This window comes from Rhododendron vialii, chromosome 12a (genome assembly GCF_030253575.1).
Source record: "Rhododendron vialii isolate Sample 1 chromosome 12a, ASM3025357v1".
In the NCBI taxonomy this organism is placed as follows: Eukaryota; Viridiplantae; Streptophyta; class Magnoliopsida; order Ericales; family Ericaceae; genus Rhododendron; species Rhododendron vialii.
The window spans coordinates 13,149,833-13,161,951 of NC_080568.1; the positions used below are offsets into that span (position 1 = coordinate 13,149,833).

The 12,119-nt window shown below is 38.3% G+C and overlaps 1 protein-coding gene, 1 long non-coding RNA gene and 1 pseudogene across 2 annotated transcripts; 1 reads left to right on the top strand and 2 right to left on the bottom strand.

Moving 5' to 3' along the window:
- On the top strand, nucleotides 1–2,717 carry LOC131309759 (uncharacterized). Its single transcript, XR_009194995.1, has 3 exons — nucleotides 1–122; nucleotides 1,348–2,309; nucleotides 2,594–2,717. It is a non-coding gene; the product is annotated as an uncharacterized LOC131309759 (long non-coding RNA).
- On the bottom strand, nucleotides 2,667–4,863 carry LOC131309757 (GEM-like protein 4; annotated as a pseudogene).
- Nucleotides 4,864–6,934: 2,071 nt separating this feature from the next.
- On the bottom strand, nucleotides 6,935–8,401 carry LOC131309755 (GEM-like protein 7). Its single transcript, XM_058336360.1, has 4 exons — nucleotides 7,975–8,401; nucleotides 7,807–7,875; nucleotides 7,365–7,639; nucleotides 6,935–7,264 (listed from the first exon to the last, which is right to left on the bottom strand). The coding sequence occupies exons 1-4, from the start codon at nucleotides 8,093–8,095 to the stop codon at nucleotides 7,064–7,066; spliced, it is 666 nt and encodes a 221-aa protein (XP_058192343.1). The 5' UTR covers nucleotides 8,096–8,401; the 3' UTR covers nucleotides 6,935–7,063.
- Between the last annotated feature and the right edge of the window lie 3,718 nt (nucleotides 8,402–12,119).

Here is a 12,119-nt window from a genome sequence, read left to right on the forward strand (position 1 = left end):
GGGAGTAGTGGAGAACCTTTGGCTACTTACTCTCTTTCACCATCAAAGCTCCATCTGAAGAAGAGGGAATATGACTCACCAACAGTCTTGTTGGTGTCCTCTCAGCTGGATATCCAACTGAGGTGACTGAAATTCCTGTAACTTGAGCCATAAGCCGGTTTTTGATATTCGATGAATTGCACCCGATTTCCTTTTTGTATCTCCTTTGTTTTGCTATCTGCAGCAAGAAAATTGTGTGGAGGTAGTAGGAGAGATTGTTCATACAATGGATTTTGCAAATGTATTGAAAGGGAAAAAATTAAGTTGGTTGATCTTTACCTTTTTTGGTTGCATGGTCATCTATTACTCATCAACACGATTAAAGGCACAAGTTTTCGAGAAAAGTTCTCAGACATTGTTGGGGCAGGTGGTGTTTTTAGTTTCTTTTGAAAAGAGATTGCGGAAAAAGGGGACTTATCCGGCTTATGTGTTACCCTTATGCAGTTGGTCAATCCAAGTAAAACAAGTCTAATTAATTGGGTCAGCATTTCAATCAGCATATCGCCTGATTTGCTCTTGCTGACTGTGTATTGATGCTTTTTGAAGTGAGATTTTATCTTTCTGATGCAATCCCTCTCTTTTAATTGCATGACTCATCTATTGTTCATCAACGTGATTAAAGGGGAAAAAATCAGCTGACAATGATTTATCCTTGCTTATGTGTTACCCTTATGCGATTGGTCAATTCTGACTTAAACTAAGTCTAATTAGTTGGGTCAGCATTATCTTGCTGAGGTGGCATTTTATCTTTCTGTTGCCATCCCTCTCCCTTAGTGCTACTACAAAGCAAATGTTATAATATAGGCACATGCTCACAACAAGCTTTTCTAGTAAACTGAACATTTAGAAAAGAGGTCAACTCAGTTTTTTATAGGGCTCATACTCATAGTATATGAGTTCATGGAAGGATTTGACCCTTCGATTGAAAAACTGGCATTCTTGGTAACCTTCCAACAACGAATTTGGGTAAGTGATCTCTGGGTTGGGTCCCCTCCTATTCCATTTTAAACAGCCAAAGAGCCAAACTCAATAATTTGCCACGACCAAAGGCGAATTCTGGAGAATTCCGTCCTTTAGGGCCTCATAACTATTTGGTCGATGTTTGAGTCATGATATTTCCGAGACTTTTGATTCCATGCACAGTGCATTCTCGAGGGAATAGTATTCTTCTTGTAATTGGTTTGAAGTCAAGTGTTAATTGGACTAGTCACAATTCCACAATCTGTTAGGAGCTCAGTCAGCTAGGAAAAACCAACAAAATGCTTTTTCTTGGTCCATCCTTTTGAAATTCCCTATCTATGTTATCAGACATCGTTGGCAAGATATGGAAAGGTTGAGCCCTTCTTTTGGAAGCAGAAAGCTTAGGAGTGGCCAACTAGCACGCGACATCCTTCGCGGGCATATCCAGATGTATACTTACCCACTAGGGAGCCAAAGAATAGGAGGCAAGACGTATTCTGCAAGGAAGTACTTCACAGTGGGGATCTAAAGGCGCAAGTTGTGGAGCCTGGGTTTATGGACAGCGAGGTCAAGTACCTAAGATCGTATTTAACAATTATAGAAAGGCGAAGTTTGTAATTTTAGTGGGGGTCTTTGGGACAATTATGTGATAAATGTAGAGTCAAATGTGCCAAATATCAACAAAAATTTAGACTATTGTAGGATCACCTCATTCCCCAAGCCCTTCCTCTTCCCTGGGCAGCCACTTTCTTAACACAGAATTGAGCGGCAACCCCAACGTGGGCATAGTGGCAACAAGTTGGCTGCCTATGATTAATTGGTATTTGTCTCATCCCTAAGCACAGCACAGAGAATCAAAACCCCTATCCTTCTAGTCACCATACTAAATGGGAGTAAACTCCTCTGGCAAGCTTTATCTTCATTTTTTAGTATTAGACACAGAAAGCTTTAGTTACATACTAGGTTGGTAACAATAGTGGGCAAAATGTGCAGCCTCGACCATGTGTTGCTAGTTTTACTCGTTGCGTCGTATTAATTGGATTTGTTGGGTGTTGTAAGCATTCTGAGTTCTGGTATCTTCAAATCCCAGACAAGTTTGTTACAGACAAGACCTCACGCTGAAGGCTTGATCCAACTTCAGTAATTATAGCTTTCCATGTGAGCCGGTTGTGCAATGTCATTGACACTTGTGGTTACTCAAGTCTTTATCCGAATATTAATTCTGCGAGTAATTGCACGATTGTTGCACTTATCACTTCAATTCTGTACAAATGATAAATCATCTGATGAGCTTTTTGTTAACCTATCAGGTATTTCTCAAATTCACTTTCCCTTAGAATCCAGAAAATAGAGACAACTGCCACCTAAATGGAATATAATAGAGATGAGTTTGTTCAACTCAATGAGTCAAAAACAATTTGATGTACTTCAAAACAGCTCTTACCTATAGCAACTATCTCAATATTAGCGGGGAATTTCTATTTAAGAATTGAAGGGCTAAACTAGATCTGCAAAATGGTAGTTAAGTAGTAAGCTCTGTTGGCCTTCACAGCACAAAAGGTTAGATTCTGTGCGGATAACAAACTTTTCAAAGATTATTGGAAGAAACAGCAAGAGTACTTTCCGGGAAAAGATGCTAGTGGCCAAGGTACCATTAGTTTCATATCTGGAAATGAATCTGCATGAGCAAACTACCATTGAATTCTAATCATACTAATGATGTCCTATTGCACAACTGATATAACTTGTGAATTACATTAGCTTTGCTTTGATGCATTGTAACTCCAAATACAATATTTGTACATCACAGTAACTGCAGAATTCTTGTAGTTACTTTTCCTTGCTTCAAGTACGTCTCGTGTTAGGATATGAGTGGAGTTGGCAGGCATTGAGCTTGAGAGATTGCCTGCTGAAGATATTTGAAAGTTCTTTGATAATTGACGAATCCCATAAACCAGAAATCAAAATTGTACTATTTCTATGTACTTTCTGTGATGGTCTCTTCACGTTCTGGCTTTCATTGGCTCTCAGTATTTTTCCTACAGGGAGCAACACCTGCATAGAGTAGATATTGGTTAGATATTTCCTCTTTAATTTGGGACCTTAAAGGCATGGACTGATGTAACTGTAGCGATGTTGGCTCACCTTATAGTGAAATCTAATGAACTCGCCTGTTGGAGAAGAGAATTCGATGGATCTCTCACTGCAAGATAAATAGGATGCCGGCTATGGACCTGCTGTTGTCGATAAATAGCAATGGGAAGCCTTTAGCAGCTTCTCTCCTTCTGTAACACTGAAGTGGTGCTTGAATTTTTTTTTCTATCCCACCTGCTTTAAGAATTCTAGCCCCCAAGCTCAGTTTCTCCTTCAGAGTTTCGGCAATTTTGGGCCCTTATCCCACTGCAATTTTCACAAAACCCAATAAAACTCATTTACAAGCGAATAAGGCCCTTTATTGAATTTTTTTCTTGGGGGGAAAGAGTCAAAGTGAGATGTTCATATGATACTAGATGCTAATAATTTGTATCTAGATATTCTCAGGCTTACTTGGAGCAAGGAAGTAGTTACCATGCTCTCGGATGCCATTTACAAGACTGTCTGCTTTTCCTCCAGTCATCGTATTTCTTTTATCTGCACATTAATCATCCATTAATTGTTAAATATGGGTCTTCATTTTGATCATTATTGTTGGAATAATGGAGAACTGTAGAGATACTCTGTTGTACCGTCAAAGGTCCATTTGATAAAGAAGAAATACCACCCTGCAAAAGTCTTTTTTGTGTCCTCTCAACTCGATATCCTACTATGGTGACTGAAATTCCCGTAGCATGTGCTGCATGCTGGTTCTTCATATTCGATGAATTGCCCCAATTATTATATATATATATATATATATATATATATATATATATATATATATATTGCAACTCCTTTGTTTTGCTATCTGCTGCAAGAAAATTGTGTAGAGTGCTCTCTTCTGATTGTTAGATACGAAAGGTGAACGGTGAGGAGATAGTTGGAGAGATGGTTCAGAAAATGGATTGAGTAAATGTATTTAAAGGGGAAAGATAAATTGGTGGACCTTAGCTTTTTTATGTCGTAGCTAGCATGAGTCATCTATGCCTCATCAACATCAGTAAAGGCACGAGATTTGGAGAAAAGTTATTTAAAGAAAGATTGATAGGGAAGAAAAGTGGAGTTATCCGTGCTCACGTGTTTCCCTTATGCAATTGGTCAATTGAAGTAAAATAAGTCTAATCAGTTGGGTCAGTATATCAACCATTCGATTGATAGGATTCATTCCTAGAAAGGAGGACATATTGCCTGCCTGCTTGCTTGCTTTGTAAGACTGGAATGCTGACTACGTGCGGAGGTGTGAATTAAGCTTTTTGAGCTGGCACTTAATCTTTCTGATGCCATCACTTTCTATCTCACAGTGCTACTACAAACAAAGGGCATAGGCACATGCTTACACCAAACTTGTTTAGTACAATTAATAAACAACATTTTCGAGAAGGGGTAATACCCAAATGATGCCATTGCCAAGCTCATAGGGATCCATGTTCATGGAGTGATATCCCTCCTCCGCTTTTTTTTTTTGGGAGAAAAACTGCAATCTTGGTATCTTTAAAAAATGGATTACGGCATAGGTGCACTCATTCAGTAGAAAACAGCCCAAGAAGTCAAACTCAAAGTTTTTCGATGACCAAAAGTGGATTTCAGTAAAATTCCATCGTTTAGGCCTTCAAAAGTCGAAGATCAGTGTTTTAGGAATGGTTTGTTGTGTTATTTCTTAGTTTTCCAATTTAAGCTAGGTTTTGGGGGAGAATTTTTCCTTTCTAGTTTCCAGAGTCTTCACCAGTTTTGAGGTTTTTTTTTATGCATTATCATAATTGCTAGTTTGCTAGCAAGAATTTAATTTCTCAAGTTGTTTCCTAGTTTCATTCGGTCGACATTTGATGAATGATGTTTCAGAGATTTTAATTTCTATATACATTTTCTTAGTGAAGAGGAAAAAGAAATCATTTTTGGATTTGGATTTGAAATCAAGTGTTACTTAATTGGATAGCCAAAGGAACTGCTCGTCTGAAATCCAAAATGTGATAGGCAGCGAAACCAACCAAATGCTTTTTACTGGATTACCATCCTTTTGGAATTCCCCTCTAATTTTTTATCTTGTCCTGGTGTCTTAAGGGAAGCTTCCGTGCTTTTCAATGGTCAATCAAAGAATGATAGATACCTGTCTAGTCATGCCTAATTTTATTTTTAGTGGAAGAGATAATCTCCACATCATTGCCTCCTCATCAGCACATTTTTCACAAGCGGTTGAATAGCTTTTCAGCTCTTCCATTATATGCAAATGAAATTGTCACTTGATTTGGTTAGTGTTTATCGGTCGAATATGACATCCCAACCATTGTGACACAGATTCGAGTCACAAGAAAAAGATTTCCAACTTGAAGCTTCTTTCTATTCTAAGAATATTCTGTACGAATTGGATCTTTCTTTAATTTCAATTCTCCACGTCAAGTTAGGGTGAGCAGTGGTGTACATGTTGCCCCATTGTAAAATTTACGCTTAACCCTTACAATGGTTAAGGACTTCAGGTTTTCTTGAGTTGAGTGCACTCCAAAACCATGTAAAGAACGAAACAGACCCTTTGAAATGATGGGATTAATAATATTTCGTTGGCAAGGTTGAGCTCTTCTTTTGGAAGCAGAAAGGGTAGGAGAGGCGGGACAATAGGGCCCAAGTCATACTCGGCAATGGAGTACCTCACACGGGGATCTAAAGGTGGCGGGGTGGTGCCAGAATTTCTGGACAGTGAGATCAAGTACCATAGAGTCGCATTTGGCAATGATAAAAGGGCGAATGTGGTGATTTTAGTGGGAGTCTTTGGGACAAATTTTTTTTTCTAATATAATAGTGAGGTCAAATGTGTTTGGAAATCAATAACAATTAGAACTAACGTCCACAGTTTGTCCACCTCAGTGGGATCACTTGACCTCACACCCCAAACTCTAGCTCCGGCCACCCTAGGTAGGTGCTGCTGTCCTACTAATCACTGACTACATGGGACTAACCTCCGGTGGCAAACCTTGAGCTCAGCTTTAGATCTATATGTTCAGTTTTCATTATTCAACACACAAAGCTGTACTAGGCTTGTAAACAATATTGTGGGTTTTCATGTGGTAGAACCATCTCCTCAGACTGTGTTTTGGGCTCTTGGCAATTTTTATTCCTAGCGTTGCTTATGTATACTAGTTAGGCTTCGTTGGGTGTGATAAAAAATTCTGACTTCTGATATCTTCAAATCTCAGACAGGTTTGTTTCAAACCAGCTCAAACTTCAGAAATTGTAGCGTTAGATATGAGTCAGTTGTGCACTTTCATTGGCACATTTTCAGTAACTCAAGTCTTTATCCGATCTTGATTCTTCTTGTACCTACACATCGTTGCACTTTTCACTTCCATTCTGTGCAAATTTTACATCATCTTTTGAGCTCTTCATTATCCTATTTGGTTTTTTCGAATTTCATTTCCATAGCAAAGCTCAAATTCTGAATCCAAAAAATAGCTAGGTTTTTGTTTTGCACTTTGCTCAATGAGTCAAAAACAAAAATTGATTCAAAACAGCTCTTCCAGTCTTGCGTATGGAAACCATCTTAATATTAGCAAGGAATTTTTTCGATGACGGGATATTAGCAAGGAATTGATTATTGGATGCTCTGCTGATAAACAAACAAAATGGTTAGATGCTCTGTGGATAACAAATTTTCTGGTTCGCAGATGATCAGAAGAAGCATCTTTCCATTATCTGGCAAATACAACATTCTGAGAAAAGACACTGCTGCCCAGGAATCATTTGTTTTGGTATTCAGGAAATGATTCCGTATCAGCAAACTCATGATCCTGATTTTGTCAAAAAGCACAAATGATATAACTCATCATTACATTAGCTTTACTTTGAGGAGAGCAACCCAATTTACAATATTTGTACAGAATGGTAACTCCAGAATTCTTGTATTACAGTTTCTTTCCTTTTAATTCAAGTACGTCTAGTGTTAGCTTATGAGTGGAGTTGCCAGGCATTGAGCTGGAGAGATTGCCTGCTGAAGATGTTTGAAAGTTTTTGGATAATTCAGGAATCCCATAAACCAGAAATCAAAATTATCCACGGTAACAATTTCCATGTACTTCCGTGATGGTCTCTTCACATTTTCGCTTTCATTGGCCTTCAATATTTTCTCTATTGGGATCAGCACCTGCATAGAATAGACAGTGGTTAGGTATTTTGCGCTTGATCCTTCCTTCAGTGATGTTGATAGGATATGGATTAAAGAATAATTGTGTATATCAACTCACCTTGTAACGAATTCTAACGGAATCGCCAGTTGGAGTAGAGAATTTGATAGATCTCTCACTGCAAAAGGCAACCTTGAGGGTGGAGATAAAGAGGAGGCCTGCTATAGGGCCTGCTGTTGTTGATAAATAGCATTGGGAAGCCTTTAGCAGCTTCTCTCCTTCTCCAACACTAAAGTGGTGCTTGAAAATCTTTTCTATCCCACCTGCTTTAAGAATTTTAGCCCCCAAGCTCAGTTTCCCCTTCACAGTTTCAGTGATCTTGGGCCCTAATCTCACTGCAATTTTCAGACAACAGAATTAGACCCGGGACAATTTGTCCTGTTTAATACGACTACACACACACACACACACACACACACACACATATATATATATATATATATATAAACATATCGTTTGGAATTTAGCTATTAGCATACTCAATTTGCAAGGAAACAGTTACCGTGCTCTCGGATGCCATTTGCAAGACTTTCTGCTTTTCCTCCAGGTTTGTTCATCCTATCTACTCTATCTGCACATTAATCACAATCGCTTACTAAGCTCGGGTCTCAACGTTAATCACTTAAATGGCGAAATAGAAATAGGTCATTGGATATCTGGATATACTTACTGTGTTTCAGCATCAAACATCCATTTGAAGAAGAGGGAATATGATATTGGTCCTGCAAAAGTCTGTTCGGCATTGAGGTGGCTTGAATTCCCATAACTTGTGCCAGAACCCGGTTGTTCATTTTTGATGAATTTCTACGAAGTGATTCAGATTTCACTCCTTGAATTCTCCTAAAGGCCACTTGTGTATCCTCTAACTATCAGGTATCAAGGTCTGAGGAAATGCTTAGAGCAAGTGATCTTTCAAACAACTGATTCAGCAAATTTTTATATAGAGAGAATTAAGAGAGAGGTAAGTTGGCTGATTAGCTTTTAGGTGGATGAGTCATCTATGCCTCATCAACATGAATGCACATGCATTGTTGGGAAGGTGGTGTGTCTGGTTTCTTTTCAGAAAGATATTGCAGAAAATAAAAATAAAAATCAAGTCTTCTTTTGTGAAGATTTCATATCATATCATATAGAAACGGGGGATTATCTACCTAATAAAACACAAGAGTGTGGAGACCACACAAATACAAGTTGAAATAAGGGCTGAGATTCATTTGATCCAATGGCTAATGTGTGCCCTCCAACTCTCTTAAGAAAATACACACACTCTTACAAATATATTACAAAAATGCCATTGGTTCTTTTTACTTACTGTTCGGCTTCTGGCGTTGACATAAAAAAACAAAAATATATTACAAAATGCCCGTATCTACGGCACTACCAAAGTGCGTAGTGTTGTAGGTACGGACAAGCACTATAGTATATATTACCCCTTTGGCAATTGGTTATTGTAGTAGTAAAATAGTAGTATACTAATTAGTTGGGTCAGCAATTCAATAATTCAAGGTGGACTTCTTTGCCTGCTTTGCTATTGATGACTATGAATTAAGCTTTTTGAGCTGGCATTTCGGCTTTCTGATGCCAGACAATTCCTCGCTCGCTCGTAGTGCTACAACAAAGCAAAGGTTAAAAAGGCATTGCTCGGATATTCAACATGTTAACTTAGCAAACAAGAACAAACCAAAAATAATAATAATAATAATAATAATAATTTGTGCCGGGATGGGAAGAGGCAATTCTTTTTAATTTCTTATGGAAAAATTATACCCATGATTTAAATCCATGGTCGAATGACAAAGGCTGATGGCTTGAGTAATTAAACGACAATATGACATGACATCTATGAGAGATGGTACATAGACTAGTCACCATCCCATTGGATTTGGACAAACCTCCGAAATCCGTTGAAAATTGTTAGGTTAGGGATCTCAATGAAATATGAGGGGGTGCATTTTTGCATTTTCTCATTCTCATTATTGCATTTTTGTTGTTTGGCTACTCCATTCTCAAAACTCATTTCACAAAACCCATTCTCTGATTTTGACAAAAGAAGCAAAAATCGAGAATGAGCTCCCAAGCTCCTTTTCACCGTTTTGCCTTTTCCCATTTTCCGTTGAATTATCAAAATACCTACTTCTCCTCCCTTTATTTACAAGTTTTACATCTTTTAACACAATAAAAGGCCAAGGGCAATCTAGTAAAAACTAATCCATAATTCATTTTCATCGTTCATCTACCAAACACTACTACTGTTCTCAAATATATTCTGCACATATCTCTCAAACACTCCTTCATATTCCAAAACACATTCTGACGAAATCCAAAAAACTGAAAATGAAACCCCAAAAAGTAGGCTTTCAAACACACCTCGAAAGTCTCACTCACTGTGTTTGGTTGACAAATTTGGAGTGAAAATTTTGAGTTAAAATGTAAAAACACGTGATTGGATGTGAAATCTCAAAGATGAGTGGGGACTTGAGTGGGTCCCTTTAACTCTCTTATCGGAAGGAAAAACAAAAAACTCACTTCAATTATTCACGGGTTGCCCCAAGTTTCTAAGGGTATGTTTGGTTGGATGGAATCAAGGTTGGAATGGAATAATTATTCCAATGACTTACTTATTCCAATGTTTGGTTCACCATTGAATAATGAAATGATGATTCCAAATGAAATCACTATTCACCTTAGTAAATGAATTGTCATTTCATCCAAAAAAACTAAGGAATTGTTATTCCATTTATTTGTCACACTAAAATTACTAGTGCCACTCCAACATTCACTATTGCCACTCCAAAAATTACTATTGCCACTCCAAAAAATGCTATTGTCACTCCAAAAATTGCTATTGCCACACTATACCATTGAAGATGAGAATGACTATTCCTAAGACAACCAAATATGAGAATGAGAATGATTATTCCATTTTCAATTTTTCCAATTCTATTCCATTCTTAATTCAATTTCTATTCACATTCCATTCCCTTTGTAGGCATGTAAAAATTCTAGCCTATCACAAATTGCTACGTGTTTCTAGGGCAAGCAAATTGGCTAATCAATTGTTGCCAAGTGTTTGTAAGTCAAAGTCAAAGTTTTATGGATGAGCTAATCAAGTGATGCCAAGTGTCCGTGGTCAAAAGTCAGAGACATGTAAATGGACCAATCAAATGGTGCCACGTGTCAAAATGACACAGTTATTATTTTATCAAGTCCGGCCAATCAAATTAGGCTAATTGGTGAATAATAATATATCTCTTTATATCTAATTACCTTTTCTAAAATAAGAAGAAAGGAAAGGTAATTATCAAATAATTATTATTCCTTTTTCAACAAAGGAAATAATTAAAGAGATTAATAAGGAAGGTTAGGGTTGGAGTCTCCACCCAAATCCTTATAAATAGAGGTGTTCCCTCTCATATTTTTTCCATCTGCACATTGAAGCACAAAAGCTCCAGAGTTCTAAGATCGAAGCCTTCAAGTCCTTCAGAATTCTTCAAGTGTGCATCCAACAAGAAGGTTCTTCGAATCGAAGCCTCAAAGCCTCGAAGAACATTCAACCCAAGTCATCAACTTCTTCGCAAATCACGAAGAAGATTCCGCCGTTTGATTCGAGATCAAGCATCAAGCCCTCGTTTCAACAACCGAAGAGAATAATCAGAAGACTTTATTTTCTTTGATTAAAAAATACATCAGAGATTGTAAACCTTAATATCATACATCAATAAAATTGACTCTTGTTCAACATTTTTCCGTCTTTTTCGCAGACTCAAAATTTGTGTTCAATAGATTTTGGCACGCCCAGTGGGACAATCTCTGCTTCTCATCTCTTCTCTTCAACAAATCAAGCAAACTCTCAATGGCCGCTAAGAAGAACAGTTCCAAGGCTTCAAAGGCTCCTAAGAACAACAGTTCAAAGGCCCTTCAAGCTAAGGTTGTACGTTTCAAGTCTTCAACCATTGCAAATCCTGGCTCTGGATCTCATGCTAGAAGTGGTGGTCCAATAACTCGAAGCAAGTCAAAGGCCGCAGCTCAAGCATATGCACAAGCCTTGCTTCTACCTAAACCAAACTCTGCCGTTGGTGCTGATGTACCGAAAGCATCGCTAACCTTCACAAGCTCACCAAAAGGGAAGGAAGGCGTCTCTACCATGGAGGCAGCAAAAGACATGGCAACCATCATTGAGAATCCCTTTGTTTATCCTCCCATGCTTCATGAGTCTGCTTCAGAAATTCAGAAGAACACGGAAGAAGGCTATTCATGCAATTCTGATTCCACCTCTTCTCGTAGCACTCCTCTGTCAAACCTCAATGCCTTCACAAAGTCTGGCAGTTCTTCAATCATGGATGTTATGACGATAAATGCGGTCAATCTAGAAGAGCAGGTTGCTTCCTTGGCCAAAGCAATTGAGGGATTGTCAAAAACCGTAGAAGAACGCGATTCAGAAATTGCCTTCCTCAAGAACAAAATAGAAACTATGGGGGATTCAAGTCAAATTGGGTCTTCAAACAAACAGAAGGAGGTACCAAAAGAATTTTCGCTTTCTGGTGATGGTTCAATTCCCATGGACCAGCTGAAGGATTTCATTTTAGGCACTACCAAGCAAAAGTACGAGGAGGCACCGAAGTCTTCTTCGACTTATGCTGAGCCTTATACTCGAAGGATCGACCTTTTGAGGATGCCTGTTGGCTACCAGCCACCAAAGTTTCAACAATTCGAGGGCAAAGGCAATCCGAAGCAACACATTGCTCACTTTGTGGAAACATGTAGCAATGTTGGGACTGATGGTGATCTCCTCGTCAAGTAGTTTATTCGAACACT

Coding starts and splice junctions, on each gene's coding strand:
- LOC131309755 (XM_058336360.1), bottom strand. CDS start 8,095: ATGAACAACCGGGTTCTGGCACAAGTTATGGGAATTCAAGCCACCTCA. Junction 7,876..7,974: donor ATGTTTGATGCTGAAACACA/GTAAGTATATCC, acceptor ATTAATGTGCAG/ATAGAGTAGATAGGATGAAC. Junction 7,640..7,806: donor AAATGGCATCCGAGAGCACG/GTAACTGTTTCC, acceptor TGAAAATTGCAG/TGAGATTAGGGCCCAAGATC.